The 21053-nt window shown below is 38.9% G+C and overlaps 1 protein-coding gene across 1 annotated transcript in view; it reads left to right on the top strand.

The window, feature by feature from the left end:
* The first annotated feature begins 359 nt into the window (after positions 1 to 359).
* Positions 360 to 21053, top strand: part of LOC118940319 — a 104620-nt gene continuing 83926 nt past the window's right edge. Inside the window, exons 1-3 of the mRNA XM_036949065.1 lie at positions 360 to 1155; positions 3516 to 3577; positions 12938 to 13015. Of these exons, the coding sequence (XP_036804960.1) occupies positions 12961 to 13015 (55 nt within the window). The 5' untranslated portion in view covers positions 360 to 1155; positions 3516 to 3577; positions 12938 to 12960. The remainder of the gene's footprint in view (positions 1156 to 3515; positions 3578 to 12937; positions 13016 to 21053) is intronic.

Genomic DNA, 21053 nt, shown 5'->3' with positions numbered 1-21053 from the left:
GAATATGGGGCATGTTCCAGGCAGACTATATTGCAGTCACCTGCCTGCTCTCACAAACATTAGTCCTTCTCCTTTTTTACCTAAAGGGGTACTATAATTCAAAATCAAATAGCTAAATGATCCACGGTACGACCACCTTAAAACAATTCCATATGTCAGCTAGTAGAACCCCCCCCCCCCCCCAATGACCAGCACCTAAACACACAAATCAAATCAAATTGTATTAGTCAAATGCACCGAATACAACAGGTGTAGTAGATCTTACTGTGAAACGGTTAATGACAAGCCCTTAACTAACAATGCAGTTGATTTTATGTAAGTAAATAATATGGCATAATGACAGCTCACTGTTGTCTGTTGTTTCTATCTATCTAATGTTGATAGCTAAATGACAGGTAACTAACTAGCTCACTAGCTAACTATGGGGTCTTGCTGTAATTCAGCGGCAGTGCATCATATTGTTCACAATCCAGTACATTCAGAGTAGCTGTGTGATGCACAAAAATGCTTGTTTATCACTTAATAACAGCCACTTCATGTAGCTAACAAGCTAGTTGAGATCACAAGTTCACTCAATTCAAACGGCAGTTCAATATAACTCCCAATAACACAGTGTTTTTACGTGCGTACCTGGTTTATTCTATATATATATATATACATATATTTACATTTTCAAATGTTATTTTACCTTCTATTTTGTATATTTTCATCAGACTAGTAGGGACATATGAAGCCTGGAGGCTGCAGTAATGTTGAGATGTCAGTAGGGAGAGCTCTAGTCTAGAACACTGGTACCAAAGATACTCCCCTTCCATCTGTTCTGGAACCTTCAGTACCAGCTGATGAGGAGTGATGGGAATGGGTCACATTTTGTCTCTTGTAAAACATGTTGGCCCACTCCTCAAATAAAGAAATGTAACTACAGTATTCTGACTTTAGACCATTTTCTATTTAGATACAGTAACATCCCTTATGTGACATGCTGTTCCTGCATGTTAATGCCCTGACTAGGCTACTTTTAAAATGTATCAACCACAGAACTCACACTTAGGCTACGCCTAATTCTACTAACACTTAAAGTAGACTACTTCTTGTTTCCACGCAGTGACAGTAAGTTGACTAACTGTACAAGACCTCTACCCTTCACTTCACTCTGTAAGTACACTTGACAATATCTTGAAATATAGTTTTGACGTTTTTAGCCAAACATCACATGACTTCCTGTATCTTTGTACTTGTTGGTTTATTTTGAACTGTGTTTTGGTTGTTACATCAGGGCCTGTATTCATAAAGTGTCTCAGATGGTCCATATAATTATGATCTAAAAGGCTAAACTGATCCCAGATCAGCTCTCCTACTCTGATACACTTTGTGGATACTGACCCTGGACTGTGGTTTCATGTGTTTAGTTTAGATCAGTTTATTCATTTACATGTTTAAAACATGATCAGTAGAGTTTACCAGTAACACCCAGATCTCCATTCAATAGGGTCATGTTCACTGTCAAAGTATAACAGGGTCAAAAGCTTGGTCCTGTTGTGGTGGGTGATTCTGTTAGGGTTTTCTTCCGTCGAAGGAGAGGCGGACCAAAATGCAGCGTGGTTTCTATTCATGTTACTTTAATAAAGACTACACATGAACAAACTAACAAAACAATAAATGTAACGAGAAAACCTAACAGCTTATACTGGTGCACAAAAAAACACAGAGACTGGAACAATCACCCACGAAACACTCAAAGAATATGGCCGCCTAAATATGGTTCCCAATCAGAGACAACGATAAAAACCTGCCTCTGATTGAGAACCACTTCAGGCAACCATAGACTTACCTAGAAAACCCCACTAAGCCACAATCCCAATACGTACGAAAAAACCCCAAGACAAAACACACCACATAAAAAACCCATGTCACACACTGGCCTGACCAAATAAATAAAGAAAACACAAAATACTAAGACCAGGGCGTGACAGAACCCCCCCCCCCCCCCCCCCCCAAGGTGTGGACTCCCGGCCGCACACCTAAACCCATAGGGGAGGGTCCGGGTGGGCGTCTGTCCACGGTGGCGGCTCCGGCGCGGGACGTGGACCCCACTCCAACAATCTCTTAGTCCATTTTCCTCGCGTCCTCAGATAGGCGACCCTCGCTGACGACCTTGGCCTATTAGCCCTCACCAAGGACCCCACTGGACTGAGGGGCAGCTCGGGACTGAGGGGCAGCTCGGGACTGAGGGGCAGCTCGGGACTGAGGGGCAGCTCGGGACTGAGGGGTAGCTCGGCACTGAGGGGTAGCTCGGCACTGAGAGGAAGCTCAGCACTGAGAGGAAGCTCAGGCAGGTAGTTGGCTCTGGCAGATCCTGGCTGGCTGGCGGTTCTGGCAGATCCTGGCTGACTGGCGGATCCTGGCAGATTGGCGGCTCTGGCTGCTCCATGCTGACTGGCGGCTCTGGCTCCTCCATGCTGACTGGCGGCTCTGGCTGCTCCGTGCTGACTGGCGGCTCTGGCTGCTCCATGCTGACTGGCGGCTCTGGCAGCTCCATGCTGACTGGCGGCTCTGGCAGCTCCATGCTGACTGGCGGCTCTGGCAGCTCCATGTTGACTGGCAGCTCCTTGCAGGCTGGCAGCTCCTTGCAGGCTGGCAGCTCTGGCTGCTCCTTGCAGACTTGCAGCTCTGGCTGCTCCTAGCAGACTGGCAGCGCTGAACAGGCGGGAGACTCCGGCAGCGCTGTAGAGGCGGAAGGCTCTGGCAGCGCTAAACAGGCGGGAGACTCCGGCAGCGCTGGAGAGGAGGAAGGCTCTGGCAGCGCTGGACAAGCGAGGCGCACTGTAGGCCTGATGCGTGCTGCTGGCACTGGTGGTACTGGGCCGAGGACACGCACAGGAAGCCTGGTGCGGGGAGCTGCCACCGGAGGGCTGGTGCGTGAAGGTGGTACTGGATAGACCGGACCGTGCAGGCGCACTGGAGCTCTTGAGCACCGAGCCTGCCCAACCTTACCTGGCTCGATGCCCACTCTAGCCCGGCCAATACGAGGAGCTGGTATGTACCGCACCGGGCTATGCACCCGCACTGGAGACACCGTGCGCACCACAGCATTATTTTACCTTCTATTTTGTATATTTTCATCGGACTAGTAGGGACATGTGAAGCCTGGAAGCTGCAGTAATGTTGAGATGTCAGTAGGGAGAGCTCTAGTCTAGAACACTGGTACCAAAGATACTCCCCTTTCATCTGTTCTGGAACCTTCAGTACCAGCTGATGAGGAGTGATGGGAATGGGTCACATTTTGTCTCTTGTAAAACATGTAGGTCCACTCCTCAAATAAAGAAATGCAACTACAGTATTCTGACTTTAGACCATTTTCTATTTAGATACAGTAACATCCCTTTTGTGACATGCTGTTCCTGCATGTTAATGCCCTGACTAGGCTACTTTAAAATGTATCAACCACAGAACTCACACCGGTTACGCCTGCTTCTACTAATACTTACAGTAGACTACTTCTTGTTTCCACGCAGTGACAATAAGTTGACTCACTGTTCAAGACCTCTCCTCTTCACTTCACTCTTCACTTCACTCTGTAAGTACACTTGACAATATCTTGAAATATAGTTTTAGTGTTGATGTTTTTAGCCAAACATCACATGACTTACTGTATCTTTGTACTTGTTGGTTTATATTGAACTGTGTTTTGGTTGTTACATCAGGGCCTGTATTCATAAAGTGTCTCAGATGGTCCATATAATTATGATCTAAAAGGCTAAACTGATCCCAGATCAGCTCTCCTACTCTGATACACTTTGTGAATACTGACCCTGGACTGTGGTTTCATGTGGTTAGTTTAGATCAGTTTATTCATTTACATGTTTAAAACATGATCAGTAGAGTTTACCAGTAACACCCAGATCTCCATTCAATAGGGTCATGTTCACTGTCAAAGTATAACAGGGTAAAGAATAACTGTGTGTGTGTGTGTGTGTGTGTGTGTGTGTGTGTGTGTGTGTGTGTGTGTGTGTGTGTGTGTGTGTGTGTGTGTGTGTGTGTGTGTGTGTGTGTGTGTGTGTGTGTGTGTGCACGTGTGGTGTTTGGTGTGTGTTGGTGTGTGTGTGTGTGAGTTCAAATGGTGGGTTGTGTTTAGGAGTAGTATTAACATGAGAGACAGTGATGGTGGGTTGTGTTTAGGAGTAGTATTAACATGAGACACAGTGATGGTGGGTTGTGTTTAGGGGTAGTATTAACATGAGACACTGTGATGGTGGGTTGTGTTTAGGAGTAGTATTAACATGAGACACAGTGATGGTGGGTTGTGTTTAGGAGTAGTATTAACATGAGACACAGTGATGGTGGGTTGTGTTTAGGAGTAGTATTAACATGAGACACAGTGATGGTGGGTTGTGTTTAGGAGTAGTATTAACATGAGACACAGTGATGGTGGGTTGTGTTTAGGGGTAGTATTAACATGAGACACAGTGATGGTGGGTTGTGTTTAGGAGTAGTATTAACATGAGACACTGTGATGGTGGGTTGTGTTTAGGAGTAGTATTAACATGAGACACAGTGATGGTGGGTTGTGTTTAGGAGTAGTATTAACATGAGACACAGTGATGGTGGGTTGTGTTTAGGAGTAGTATTAACATGAGACACAGTGATGGTGGGTTGTGTTTAGGAGTAGTATTAACATGAGACACAGTGATGGTGGGTTGTGTTTAGGAGTAGTATTAACATGAGACAGTGATGGTGGGTTGTGTTTAGGAGTAGTATTAACATGAGACACAGTGATGGTGGGTTGTGTTTAGGAGTAGTATTAACATGAGACACAGTGATGGTGGGTTGTGTTTAGGAGTAGTATTAACATGAGACACAGTGATGGTGGGTTGTGTTTAGGAGTAGTACTAACATGAGACACAGTGATGGTGGGTTGTGTTTAGGAGTAGTACTAACATGAGACATAGTGATGGTGGGTTGTGTTTAGGAGTAGTATTAACATGAGACATAGTGATGGTGGGTTGTGTTTAGGAGTAGTACTAACATGAGACATAGTGATGGTGGGTTGTGTTTAGGAGTAGTATTAACATGAGACACAGTGATGGTGGGTTGTGTTTAGGAGTAGTATTAACATGAGACACAGTGATGGTGGGTTGTGTTTAGGAGTAGTATTAACATGAGACACAGTGATGGTGGGTTGTGTTTAGGAGTAGTATTAACATGAGACACAGTGATGGTGGGTTGTGTTTAGGAGTAGTATTAACATGAGACACAGTGATGGTGGGTTGTGTTTAGGAGTAGTATTAACATGAGACACAGTGATGGTGGGTTGTGTTTAGGAGTAGTATTAACATGAGACACAGTGATGGTGGGTTGTGTTTAGGAGTAGTATTAACATGAGACACAGTGATGGTGGGTTGTGTTTAGGAGTAGTATTAACATGAGACACAGTGATGGTGGGTTGTGTTTAGGAGTAGTATTAACATGAGACACAGTGATGGTGGGTTGTGTTTAGGAGTAGTATTGGTACATTAGACTACAAATATACAGTTGAAGTAAGGAGTTTAAATACACATTGGAGTCATTAAAACTTGTTTTTCAACCACTCCACACATTTCTTTTCAGCAAACTATAGTTTTGGACAGTCGGTTAGGACATCTCCTTTGTGCATGACACAAGTCATTTTTACAAAAATTGTTTACAGACAGATTATTTCACTTAAAATTCACTGTTTCAAATTCCAGCGGGTCAGAAGTTTACATACACTAAGTTAACAGCTTGGAAAATTCCCAAAAATTATGTCATGGCTTTAGAAGCTTCTGATGGGCTAATTGACATCATTTGAGTCAATTGGACGTGTACCTGTGGATGTATTTCCAGGCCTACCTTCAAACTCAGTGCCTCTTTGCTTGACATCATGGGAAAATCAAAAGACCTCAGAAAAAAGTTGTAGACCTCCACAAGTCTGGTTCATCCTTGGGAGCAATTTCCGAAAGCCTGACGGTACCACGTTCATCTGTACAAACAATAGTACGCAAGTATAGAAACCATGGGACCACGCAGCAGTCATACTGCTCAGGAAGGAGACGCGTTCTGTCTCCTAGTGATGAACGTACTTTGGTGCGAAAAGTGCAAATCAATCCCGGAACAACAGCAAACAACAGGTACACATGTATCTATATCCAAAGTAAAACTAGTCTTATATCGACATAACCTGAAAGGCCACTCAGCAAGGAGGAAGCCACTGCTCCAAAACCACCATAAAAAAGCCAGACTACGGTTTGCAACTGCACATGCGGACAAAGATTGTACTTTTTGGTCTGATTAAACAAAAATAGTACTGTTTGGCCATAATGACCATTGTTATGTTTGGAGGGAAACAGCGGAGGCTTGCAAGCCGAAGAACACCATCCCAACCGTTAAGCATTGGGGTGGCAGCATCATGTTGTGGTGGTGCTTTGCTGCAGGAGGGACTGGTGCACTTCACAAAATAGATAGCATCACGAAGCAGGAAAATTATGTGGATATATTGAAGCAATATCTCAAGACATCAGTCAAGTTATAGCTTGGTCGCAAATGGGTCTTCCAAATGAACAATGACCCCAAACATACTTCCAATGTTGTTGCAAAATGGCTTAAGGACAACACAGTCGAGGTATTGGAGTGTCTATCACAAAGCCCTGACCTCAATCCTATAGAATATTTGTGGGCAGAACTGAAAAAGCGTGCGCGAGCAAGGAGGCCTACAAACCTGACTCAGTTACACCAGCTCTGTCAGGAGGAATGGGCCAAAATTCACCCAACTTATTGTGGGAAGCTTGTGGAAGGCTAACCGAAATGTTTGACCCAAGTTAAACAATTTAAAGAAAATGCTAACAAATACTAATTGAGTGTATGTAAACTTCTGACCCATTAGGAATGTGATTAAATAAATAAAAGCTGAAAAAAATCAATCCCCCTACTATTATTCTGACATTTCACAAGAAAGTGGTGATCCTAACTGACCTAAAATAATTTTTATTAGGATTAAATGTCAGGAATTGTGAAAAACTGAGTATAAATGTATTTCGCTAAGGTGTATGTAAACTTCCGACTTCAACTTTATGTATATATATATATATATGGATAGCAGGCTACATTAGACTATATGTATAACAGGCTACATTAGACTATATATGGATAACAGGCTACATTCGACTATATATGGATAACAGGCTACATTAGACTATATATGAATAGCAAGCTACATTAGACTATATATGGATAACAGGCTACATTAGACTATATATGAATAACAGGCTACATTAGACTATATATGGATGACAGGCTACATTAGACTATATATGAATAACAGGCTACATTAGACTATATATGAATAACAGGCTACATTAGACTATATATGGATAACAGGCTACATTAGACTATACAAAATATGGACAGCAGCAGTCAATACAGCAGGCTATGGTGATGATGATACTTATGTCTCTGCTAACTAATGCTACTACCAGTACTGTACACAAGGGTCAACAGTGTAACATAATATGATAGTGGTATGTTGTAGTACTACAGACATCAGTGGTTGTGTCCTTAAATGTGACTTTGTCAAGTAGCCAGTGTTGTGTTTCACCATTCTATCTGATGTATTGTCAGTTTGTAATGTTGTTATTAGTCCAACATTATTGAGGGCATTATTATTAGGATGGTGCAGTAATGTTGAGATGCCAGTAGGGGGAGCTCTAGTCTAGAACACTGAAACCTTCAGTACCACTTTGATGCAGCTGATGAGGAGTGTAAATTGAATGGGTTTGTAGAATAGAAGGAAAATCTAATGGAAGGTGTAGACCTTACCATGAAATGATTACTTACAAGTCCATGGAACTGTCCAACTTATAGCAGCACACCACCCTGCATCCCACTGCTAGCTTACTCCTGAAGCTAAGCAGCGTTCACCCTGATCAGTCCCTGGATGGGAGACCAGAAGCTACTGGAAGTGGTGTTGGAGAGCCAGAAGGAGGCACCCCTTCATCTGGTTTAAAAATATATACATCCCAATGTCCCATGGTAGTGATTGGGGACATTGCCCTGTGTAGTGCTGTCTTTTGGATGGGACATTAAATTGGTGTTCTGAATCTCTGTGGTCACTAAAGATCCCATGGCACTTATTGTAAGACTAGGTGTGTTAACCCTGATGTTCACTGCTAAAATTCACAATCTGGCCCTCATGTCATCCCCAGATTTAATTGGTTCATTCATCCCCCTTTTAAATATTCCCCAGGTTGTTGCTGAAAATGACAATGTTTTCTCAGTCATCTTACCTGGTAAAATAAGGCTAAGATACATAATAAATATATATAGAACTTTGACCTGTTCCATGTAGAACTGAGAGGGGCAAGGCAACACATTCTAATATATTATAAACATTGTAAATAGTAGACTATAGTAAACACATTCTAATATATTAAACACATTCTAAATAGTAGACTATAGTAAACACATTCTAATATGTTATAAACATTCTAAATAGTAGACTATAGTAAACACATTCTAATATATTAAACACATTCTAAATAGTAGACTATAGTAAACACATTCTAATATATTATAAACATTCTAAATAGTAGGCTATAGTAAACACATTCTAATATATTATAAACATTCTAAATAGTAGACTATAGTAAACACATTCTAAGATATTATAAACATTGTAAATAGTAAACACATTCTAATATATTATAAACATTGTAAATAGTAGGCTATAGTAAACACATTCTAATATATTATAAACATTCTAAATAGTAGACTATAGTAAACACATTCTAATATATTATAAACATTCTAAATAGTAGACTATAGTAAACACATTCTAATATATTATAAACATTGTAAATAGTAGACTATAGTGAACATATTCTAATATATTATAAACATTCTAAATAGTAGACTATAGTAAACACATTCTAATATATTATAAACATTCTAAATAGTAGGCTGTAGTAAACACATTCTAATATATTATAAACATTCTAAATAGTAGACTATAGTGAACACATTCTAATATATTATAAACATTCTAAATAGTAGACTATAGTAAACACATTCTAATATATTATAAACATTCTAAATAGTAGACTATAGTGAACACATTCTAATATATTATAAACATTCTAAATAGTAGACTATAGTAAACACATTCTAATATATTATAAACATTCTAAATAGTAGGCTGTAGTAAACACATTGTAAGATATTATAAACATTCTAAATAGTAGACTATAGTAAACACATTCTAATATATTATAAACATTCTAAATAGTAGGCTATAGTAAACACATTCTAATATATTATAAACATTCTAAATAGTAGGCTATAGTAAACACATTGTAAGATATTATAAACATTCTAAATAGTAGACTATAGTAAACACATTCTAAGATATTATTGTCATGGTTTTCTTCTGGTGAAAGAGAGGAGCACCAAAATGCAGCGTGGTTATCTTTATACATATTTAATGAAAGATGAAAAATACAAACAATTTACAAAACGTAACATGAAAAAGCGAAACAGCCCTATCTGGTGCAAGAAACACAAAGACAGGAAACAATCACCCACGAAATACCCAAAGAATATGGCTGCCTAAATATGGTTCCCAATCAGAGACAACGAAAAACACCTGCCTCTGATTGAGAACCACTCTAGGCAACCATAGACTTTCCTAGACTACTTAACTAAACACAATCCCATAAACTACAAAACCTCTAGACAAAACAAACCAAATAAATCACCCATGTCACACCCTGGCCTAACCAAAATAATAAAGATAACACAGAATACTAAGACCAGGGCGTGACAATTATAAACATTCTAAATAGTAGGCTATAGTAAACACATTCTAATATATTATAAACATTCTAAATAGTAGGCTATAGTAAACACATTCTAATATATTATAAACATTCTAAATAGTAGGCTATAGTAAACACATTCTAATATATTATAAACATTCTAAATAGTAGGCTGTAGTAAACACATTCTAATATATTATAAACATTCTAAATAGTAGACTATAGTGAACACATTCTAATATATTATAAACATTCCACATCGTAGGCTATAGTAAACACATTCTAATATATTATAAACATTCTAAATAGTAGACTATATTAAACACATTCTAAATAGTAGACTATAGTAAATACATTCTAATATATTAAACACATTCTAAATAGTAGACTATAGTAAACACATTCTAATATATTATAAACATTCTAAATAGTAGACTATAGTAAACACATTCTAAATAGTAGACTATAGTAAATACATTCTAATATATTAAACACATTCTAAATAGTAGGCTGTAGTAAACACATTCTAATATATTATAAACATTCTAAATAGTAGACTATATTAAACACATTCTAAATAGTAGACTATAGTAAATACATTCTAATATATTAAACACATTCTAAATAGTAGACTATAGTAAACACATTCTAATATATTATAAACATTCTAAATAGTAGACTATAGTAAACACATTCTAATATATTATAAACATTCTAAATAGTAGACTATAGTAAACACATTCTAATATATTATAAACATTCTAAATAGTAGACTATAGTAAACACATTCCAATATATTATAAACATTCTAAATAGTAGGCTATAGTAAACACATTCTAATATATTATAAACATTCTAAATAGTAGACTATAGTGAACACATTCTAATATATTATAAACATTCTAAATAGTAGACTATAGTAAACACATTCTAATATATTATAAACATTCTAAATAGTAGACTATAGTAAACACATTCTAATATATTATAAACATTCTAAATAGTAGACTATAGTAAACACATTCTAATATATTATAAACATTCTAAATAGTAGACTATAGTAAACACATTCTAATATATTATAAACATTCTAAATAGTAGACTATAGTAAACACATTCTAATATATTATAAACATTCTAAATAGTAGACTATAGTAAACACATTCTAATATATTATAAACATTCTAAATAGTAGACTATAGTAAACACATTCTAATATATTATAAACATTCTAAATAGTAGACTATAGTAAACACATTCTAATATATTATAAACATTCTAAATAGTAGACTATAGTAAACACATTCTAATATATTATAAACATTCTAAATAGTAGACTATAGTAAACACATTCTAAGATATTATTGTCATGGTTTTCTTCTGGTGAAAGAGAGGAGCACCAAAATGCAGCGTGGTTATCTTCATAGATATTTAATGAAAGATGAAAAATACAAACAATTTACAAAACGTAACGTGAAAAACCGAAACAGCCCTATCTGGTGCAAGAAACACAAAGACAGGAAACAATCACCCACGAAATACCCAAAGAATATGGCTGCCTAAATATGGTTCCCAATCAGAGACAACGAAAAACACCTGCCTCTGATTGAGAACCACTCTAGGCAACCATAGACTTTCCTAGACTACTTAACTAAACACAATCCCATAAACTACAAAACCTCTAGACAAAACAAACCAAATAAATCACCCATGTCACACCCTGGCCTAACCAAAATAATAAAGATAACACAGAATACTAAGACCAGGGCGTGACAATTATAAACATTCTAAATAGTAGGCTATAGTAAACACATTCTAATATATTATAAACATTCTAAATAGTAGACTATAGTAAACACATTCTAATATATTATAAACATTCTAAATAGTAGGCTATAGTAAACACATTCTAATATATTATAAACATTCTAAATAGTAGACTATAGTAAACACATTCTAATATATTATAAACATTCTAAATAGTAGACTATAGTAAACACATTCTGATGTGCTGTTATGGTCATCATCCATAAAGAGGAAGGAAAGGACAGTCAGTTGCTATAAATATGTATCAACCACAGAACTGACACACTAGCAGTTCCCACTCACTACCAGTCAGTTAACTCACTGTACAAGACCTCTCCCCTTCAGTCTGTAAGTACTCTTGAGATCTTGAAATATGTTTTTTTGTTTTTAGCCGTAAGTCATGTACTCAAGGGTCTCAGACTTGGAGTGCTGATCTAGGATCAGGTCCTCCTGGTCCATATAATTATGATCTAAATGGAAAACTAGATCCTACTCTGGGGCACTTGGTGAATACGAACACTATCATATAATGATGATATAAAAGATATGTGTGACTTGTTGTTTATCCTCACAGCTTGGGGATAGGAGTTCTCATTCAAGCTGGTGGTAACTGCCTTGCTCAAAATGGCAGATTTTTCCACCTTGTCAGGTCCGGGATTTGAACCAGTAATTTTCAGTTACTGGCCCAACGTTCATAACCGCTATGCTACCTGCCGATACCGCTGACACACCATATTACCAAACTATTATGATGGATGTTATTTACACACCATCCTTTCAAGGCTGTGATGATGATGTGTTGTTATTCTGCATCCCAAATGACACCATATTCCCTATAGAGTGCACTACTTTTGACTAGAGCCCTACCTGCTGCCCCTGATGGTTTGTATGTAGTTATTCACCAGCTATAGAGTGCACTACTTTTGACTAGAGCCCTACCGGCTGCCCCCCTGATGGTATGTATGTAGTTATTCACCAGCTATAGAGTGCACTACTTTTGACTAGAGCCCTACCTGCTGCCCCCCTGATGGTATGTATGTAGTTATTCACCAGCTATAGAGTGCACTACTTTTGACTAGAGTCCTACCTGCTGCCCCCCTGAGGGTATGTATGTAGTTAGTCACCAGCTATAGAGTGCACTACTTTTGACTAGAGCCCTACCTGCTGCCCCCCTGATGGTATGTATGTAGTTATTCACCAGCTATAGAGTGCACTACTTTTGACTAGAGCCCTACCTGCTGCCCCCCTGAGGGTATGTATGTAGTTATTCACCAGCTATAGAGTGAGTTGTTGTTTATGTTTCTAAGACTGCAGGGTGGGAGATACAACAATGGCCTTGAGAACAGCAGGAAGTGTGTTGGTGGTCTTTCTCTGGTCTGTAGCAGGTATGGTCTCATTCTTATCTTTTAGTTGCTCTGTTTATCAGTCTACAGATATTTATAAAAGGATAAGAATCATTATATTATTCAAGTGTGTTCTGTTAGGAGTTTCCACTTCACTTTAAATAGTTATCTTTCACACCTCACTGAGTGATGCTTATCTGTGGTTTCCATTCACACTCAACTCAGGAACTATGGCAACAAAGTGTGGACAAACCGTACTGTCAATGTGAGCCAATATACCTTGTCTTCATTCTGATGCCATTGTGTTGTGTGACTGTGTTTCAGTGGTACTGGGTCAGGATGGCTGGAGTGTGACTTACACCACTCAGAGAATCTGTACCTTGAAGGGGTCAACAGTGGATCTGACCTGCTCTCACACATATCCCAGTGGTTATACAGTCACAACAACCTTCTGGTTCACTAAAATGGAGGCTGGTAAAGAACCTAAAGATCTAGGTCAGGACCCAGAGTATGCAGGTCGTCTGGAGTATCATGGAGATAAGAAGAAAGACTGTACCCTGAAAATCACAGACCTGAGAGAGAGAGACTCAGCTACATACAGGTTCAGATTATTAACAGATCAGAAAGGAGGGGATTATTATGGTGATCCTGGAGTCACTCTGTCTGTAACAGGTACAGTAACATGCTTTATACTGCTTGTCTGTTGAACCAATATCTACTGTCCATTTAGGTCTAGAAAGTGGATTTGTATATATACAATAAAAGAATGAAATGTGTTTGAGAATGTCTTGCATCATGTGACTAAACTAGAGAACAGGTGATTCAGGGTTTTAATGTTGTGATCTACTCCAGCTCTGCAGGTGAAGGTAAGTTCTAAAACTTCGCCAAATTGGGTGACACTGACCTGTATCACCACCTGTATTCTGACTGACAACCCCACCTACATCTGGTACAAGAACGGACAGGTTATAACTGAGAAGACGTCCCTCTATTCAGTCTTCTCTAATGCTGGAGACAGTTACTCCTGTGCTGTAAAAGGCCATGAGGGTCTCCACTCTCCTGCCGTGTGTGAGTGTTTATTTAACTAACAATACTGTATAACCTGTGTGTGTGTCGGTTTCACTATGAGAACTTCTAGAAAGAACTGAGAATAGAATCCAGTTGTCCTCTTGTTATGTCACTGTGTTTCAGGTGTTCAGGGTCAGAGCTGCAACAGAGTGACTTACACCAAGAGGAGAATCTGTGTCTTGAAGGGGTCAACAGTGGACATATCCTGTACTTATGTTGGTTATTATTACACAACATCATCATTCTGGTTTAGAAGTGATAAGTCGACCCCTGAAGACCTAACCAGAGACCCAGGGTATGCAGGTCGTGTGGAGTACACTGGAACATACAGAGTTCCCTTCATCCTGAGAATCACAGATCTGAGAGAGGAGGACTCAGCTGAGTATCGCTTCACTTTTAAAACTCACAGCTTTGAATGGGGTCATAGTTTCCCAGGAACAACTCTGTCTGTCACAGGTAATAAATACTACCCTGTATGATACAACTGTAAATCATAATGAATTACAGGATAAATATATTAACCATCCTGTTAACACAGAGGTGTATGTGGTTTTATACATATTGTTTCAGGTCTGCAGGTGAAGGTGACTCCTGCTGCAGAGGGACAGAAGACACTGACCTGTATCACCACCTGTACTCTGACTGACAACCCCACCTACATCTGGTACAGGAACAGACAACCTATAAAAGAGGACTCCTCCCCCATGTACTCCATCAGCAGTGAGGATGCAGACAGTTACTCCTGTACTGTAAAAGGCCATGAGGATCTCAGCTCTCCTGCAGTGTGTGAGTACAGTACAATAGTATAGTATTCTACTCAGCTAGTATCATGCACTCAGGCAAAAGCTCTTACTTTATCAATCATTTTAGAACAAAAACATTGTTTTACGCATTGATAATATTACTTTGATAAAATATTTGGTAATTTACATCAGATAAACCGAAGAACACCTCAGTGTCAGTCAGTCCCTCTGGTGAAATAGTGGAGGGCAGTTCAGTGACTCTGACCTGCAGCAGTGATGCCAACCCACCTGTGGACAAATACACCTGGTACAAGAAGAATGGAGGTGACTATCAGAGTATGACAGGACCACAACATGTCTTCAATCAAATCCAGTCATCTGACACTGGAGAGTACTACTGTGTGTCCCAGAATGAGATGGGGACAGACAGGTCTAGGACCATCAACATGGATGTGAAGTGTGAGTAAAGTACAGCTCAGTGTTTGAATGAGAAGGTAGAAAAACAATCATCAATCATTTTCACTTCATAATAACATGTCATCATGTCATCCATTTCATCTATTAGGGAAACAGACCTCAGTTGTGACTGCAGCTGTAGGAATCATAGTGGTGGTTCTGGTTCTCATCATCTGTCTCTCTGGACTCATGTGGTTCAGGTGAGTAAAGAAGGAAAACTGATATTTGTATTATTCTTTCACCTTAGCACTCTGATTTGTTACTAACTTAATTCATTCATAAATTTATTTATTGGCTCAACGCCCTTAACTGCTAAACTGTATTAGTAACACATCAACTTCCACTAGAGGTCAGTAGAAAGCAGAACTCACTCTGTCCATCTTTACAGGAGTTTCACAGGAGGAAGTGATGCGACAACAGACACACAGGTGATTATATCAGTTATCAGTTACACCAGGACCCCCCCCCCCCGTGTAGTGTTAGGGCACAAAACAAAACGTGCACCCAGAGGGAGCCCCAGCTCCGAGTTTGGGAAACCCTGAGTTACAACTAATTTACTGTGTCACTACAGTCTCTGTCATACTATTTTCATTGTTTTCTCTCTCTCTCTCTCTCTCTCTCTCTCTCTCTCTCTCTCTCTCTCTCTCTCTCTCGCTCTCTCTCTTTCTCTCTCGCTCTCTCTTTCTCTCTCGCTCTCTCTTTCTCTCTCTCTCTCTCTCTCTCTCTCTCTCTCTCTCTTTCTCTCTCGCTCTCTCTTTCTCTCTCTCTCTCTCTCTCTCTCTCCACAGAGTGTCCGTCCTGACTGTAACAGTGACACGTACACAGGTCTGAACATGAGGACCATGTCCCCTGACTATGACACTCTGGCAGTAAGTCTCTTATAATACATTTTGATTGTTTGTCAGTGTGTGTGTGTTTTATACAGTACTTGAATGTGTTTAGAGAAAATTATGGAAAGTTGTGTTTCAAAGAACACATGCATTTCCTCTCTCTCTCCCTCTCCTACTCTCTCTATATATATCTTTCCCTCTCTCTTTCTCACTCTCTCTCTCTTCCTCTCCACAGAGTGTCAATCCTGACCCTAACAGTGACCCCAACAGTGACATGTACACACCTCTGAACATGAAGACCAGGTCACCAGAGTATGACACCCTGGCAGTAGTGTGTTTGTGTGTGTGTGTGTGTGTGTGTGTGTGTCCATAAACATTTTAGTGGGAGTGGAAATTGCTAACTCAGTATATTCTTTCAGAATGTGAGGGGACCCTCCCACTTAAGAGAACCACCACAGATCCTGGACTGAAGAGAACCACCACAGATCCTGGACTGAAGAGAATCACCACATAAGCTGGACTGAAGAGAACCACCACAGATCCTGGACTGAAGAGCTACGGTTCCAATCCAAAGCCAGGCCTCACTCCTCTATTCTCTTGCAACCATATCTAGATGGTTTTCCAGACCATGAACTTTAACTTTTGAGTAAATGCTGGAATACAGTGCCTTGCGAAAGTATTCGCCCCCCTTGAACTTTGCGACCTTTTGCCACATTTCAGGCTTCAAACATAAAGATATAAAACTGTATTTTTTTGTGAAGAATCAACAACAAGTGGGACACAATCATGAAGTGGAACGACATTTATTGGATATTTCAAACTTTTTTAACAAATCAAAAACTGAAAAATTGGGCGTGCAAAATTATTCAGCCCCCTTAAGTTAATACTTTGTAGCGCCACCTTTTGCTGCGATTACAGCTGTAAGTCACTTGGGGTATGTCTCTATCAGTTTTGCACATCGAGAGACTGAAATTTTTTCCCATTCCTCCTTGCAAAACAGCTCGAGCTCAGTGAGGTTGGATGGAGAGCATTTGTGAACAGCAGTTTTCAGTTCTTTCCACAGATTCTCGATTGGATTCAGGTCTGGACTTTGACTTGGCCATTCTAACACCTGGATATGTTTATTTTTGAACCATTCCATTGTAGATTTTGCTTTATGTTTTGGATCATTGTCTTGTTGGAAGACAAATCTCCGTCCCAGTCTCAGGTCTTTTGCAGACTCCATCAGGTTTTCTTCCAGAATAGTCCTGTATTTGGCTCCATCCATCTTCCCATCAATTTTAACCATCTTCCCTGTCCCTGCTGAAGAAAAGCAGGCCCAAACCATGATGCTGCCACCACCATGTTAGACAGTGGGGATGGTGTGTTCAGCTGTGTTGCTTTTACGCCAAACATAACGTCTTGCATTGTTGCCAAAAAGTTCAATTTTGGTTTCATCTGACCAGAGCACCTTCTTCCACATGTTTGGTGTGTCTCCCAGGTGGCTTGTGGCAAACTTTAAACAACACTTTTTATGGATATCTTTAAGAAATGGCTTTCTTCTTGCCACTCTTCCATAAAGGCCATATTTGTGCAATATACGACTGATTGTTGTCCTATGGACAGAGTCTCCCACCTCAGCTGTAGATCTCTGCAGTTCATCCAGAGTGATCATGGGCCTCTTGGCTGCATCTCTGATCAGTCTTCTCCTTGTATGAGCTGAAAGTTTAGAGGGACGGCCAGGTCTTGGTAGATTTGCAGTGGTCTGATACTCCTTCCATTTCAATATTATTGCTTGCACAGTGCTCCTTGGGATGTTTAAAGCTTGGGAAATCTTTTTGTATCCAAATCCGGCTTTAAACTTCTTCACAACAGTATCTCGGACCTGCCTGGTGTGTTCCTTGTTCTTCATGATGCTCTCTGCGCTTTTAGACCTCTGAGACAATCACAGTGCAGGTGCATTTATACGGAGACTTGATTACACACAGGTGGATTGTATTTATCATCATTAGTCATTTAGGTCAACATTGGATCATTCAGAGATCCTCACTGAACTTCTGGAGAGAGTTTGCTGCACTGAAAGTAAAGGGGCTGAATAATTTTGCACGCCCAATTCTTCAGTTTTTGATTTGTTAAAAAAGTTTGAAATATCCAATAAATGTCGTTCCACTTCATGATTGTGTCCCACTTGTTGTTGATTCTTCACAAAAAAATACAGTTTTATATCTTTATGTTTGAAGCCTGAAATGTGGCAAAAGGTCGCAAAGTTCAAGGGGGCCGAATACTTTCGCAAGGCACTGTATATTTGTTATTTTCTTATTATGATAATTATGTATATTGATGATAAATGGGATGGGTTATGCTTCTGCTTTTTTTCAATGGGATTTTCCCATTTCCATATTTTTTCTTGTGTACCAATCTGTTTCCTATCTATAGTTTAAGATTATATTCCTGATATTTTTCTATGGAATTTTGCAAATAGGGATTTATAACATCAATAGTCTTACTTTCCTCTGCAACTAATATGGATCATATTGACAACAGCTTTTTAATATTTTTTGCTTTTGGGTTAAGATTCTCCTGATGTGTTTAATGATGATTTACTTTGTATTGCTGTCAGACATTATTACACATTATTTATTTTATATTTTATAATAATATATATATATATATTTTAAATGTAATCAGTTCATTACATACATTTAAACATTTGCTGTTTTTTACATTTTAAATTAATTATAATTGTGTATTACGTAATGCTATATTGTTCAGTGTCATGATATCACGTGTTTTATCATCACGTTTCATTATTACGTATTTTATATACGTTAAATACATGTTTACCGTTTCAGTTGTTACAGTTTAGTGTCAATACAGTAGAAGCATCATGTTGTAAATAAGATCAACATTTAAGACAATAAATACTCTGATTATTTGATCAACTAACAATACATTGATTCATACATACATAAACTGTCCTATCCATGACTACAACCCACCCTTATCTGCAGGACGAATAAGTACTGACGTATCGGATTGTAAATCAAGCAAAGCTTGTTTTTCATCCTCAGGTAAATTATGGAAAGATTTGGACCCCTGTTTATTCTTAAGGAGATGTCCAACATCTTCTTCCACAAGTCTGCAATATGTCTCGATAGAGTGATTGCGATTGGCTGGAGGTATAAAATAACTCTTGCTTCTAAAAGGAGTCGGAGTATGTGCAGGAGAGCAACCTACTGGTTCAATAGAAGTGTCAGAATTAGGGGAGCTAAAGTATTCCCTTAAACAGATGTTTCTAAAAAACTTTAACATGTCTACATCAAAACATCAATCGTTGCACTGGGTTGTAGGCACAAAAGATAACCCTTTATTAAGCAAAGAGACATGGGCAGGGCTCAATATCTTGGAATAATAATAATACATTGATTCGTAACTATTTCCACTCAGCTGTTATTTCTGCCTATTAGACACATGATCACATCACTTGTTTTATCATCACATGTTCATTATTACCTATTTTAGATACTTTGCAGTTTTTATAGTGTGGTTTGAGTGTCAATACAATATAAGCATCATGTTGTAAATAAGATCAAAACGATTAATACATCATCTCATGACTATTTCCACTCTGCTCTTGTTTCTTGTATTTCTGGAAATTGGGCACATGATGGGACCATTGAACCACATAACCATGAGAGGCTCGGCCAGTGTTTCCTAAACTCAGTCCTGGGGACCCCAAGGTGTGAACGTTTTGGTTTTTGCCCAAGCACTACACAGCTGATTCAAATAATCACATCTTACTGTCGAGTTGATTACTCAAACACAGAGGCAGTGCTGCTTAGTTGTCTTATTAACCTCAGAAATATGATTTATATTTACTGAAATTACTCTTGTTTATCCCTTTGTGTGCTTCTCCAGTGAAGGGTATTCAGCTGTATAAGCACGGCCAGTATTTCTTTTCACTTAAACAGCTGCTTTCCAATGAATGTCTATTGTAGCCTCAACAGCACTTTGTAAGTTAGCACCATGGTGTAACCGGAGGACAGCTAGTTTTCGTCCTCCAATGGGTACAATGACTTCAATACAAAACCAATGTAGAACTCTGATACTCTCTATGTTCTCTACTGTAAATGTTCGGAGATAGAGAGTATCAAGAGTTCTACATTCTAAATCATTTTGCACGCCCAATTTTTCAGTTTTTGATTTGTTAAAAAAATTTGAAATATCCAATAAATGTCGTTCCACTTCATGATTGTGTCCCACTTGTTGTTGATTCTTCACAAAAAAATACAGTTTTTATCTTTATGTTTGAAGCCTGAAATGTGGCAAAAGGTCGCAAAGTTCAAGGGGGCCGAATACTTTCGCAAGGCACTGTACATCTAATATTGATTTATTGTGAGGTTTAGCTACGTTTCACCAAAGATAGTACATCAGAATGACTCTCTGGTTTTACAAATAATGAGTGAACCTTTTCTTGTACTTTTGAGACTAATCTATTGGCTGCATTTTACTTTTGGGACAATGCTTTTGGTTCCATTGTACTTTTGGGACTTTGCTATTGGTTCCATTCTAAATACTTTGGCTGCTGCTGCTGTTTGTCCTGCTGTCCACAGGCTGGTTATCAGGTACCAAGACCACTCGATGGAGAGAACCCTCCCTTTCCTCAGAGGACAAACCATACATTCTGTCCCCACCCAGGAAGGGGAGAGACCTTTGGCTTGTAGCAGATTATTTAACAGGTGGCAGACAATGTGAGAAGGCTTGTGAACTATATTGTCATTGTATCTGAGAGGAGGAGGGACATTTATGATGAAATGTGAGGTATATAAACCAATGTACATGGTATTATGACCAGAGCTCTCGAGAATAAACACTATTGGTTAATGTTGATGACTGGTCTCTGTCTATTTTATGTAAAGAAGAACCCTACAAATTCTTATAAAACGGACAGAGTGTTTTCATTGAATTGGTTAATGAACACATTGGAACCAAATTCATCCAACA

Source organism: Oncorhynchus mykiss, chromosome 17 (genome assembly GCF_013265735.2).
Source record: "Oncorhynchus mykiss isolate Arlee chromosome 17, USDA_OmykA_1.1, whole genome shotgun sequence".
In the NCBI taxonomy this organism is placed as follows: Eukaryota; Metazoa; Chordata; class Actinopteri; order Salmoniformes; family Salmonidae; genus Oncorhynchus; species Oncorhynchus mykiss.
Note: the sequence above shows the minus strand (reverse complement) of the source record. Positions and strands in the feature narration are given on the sequence as shown.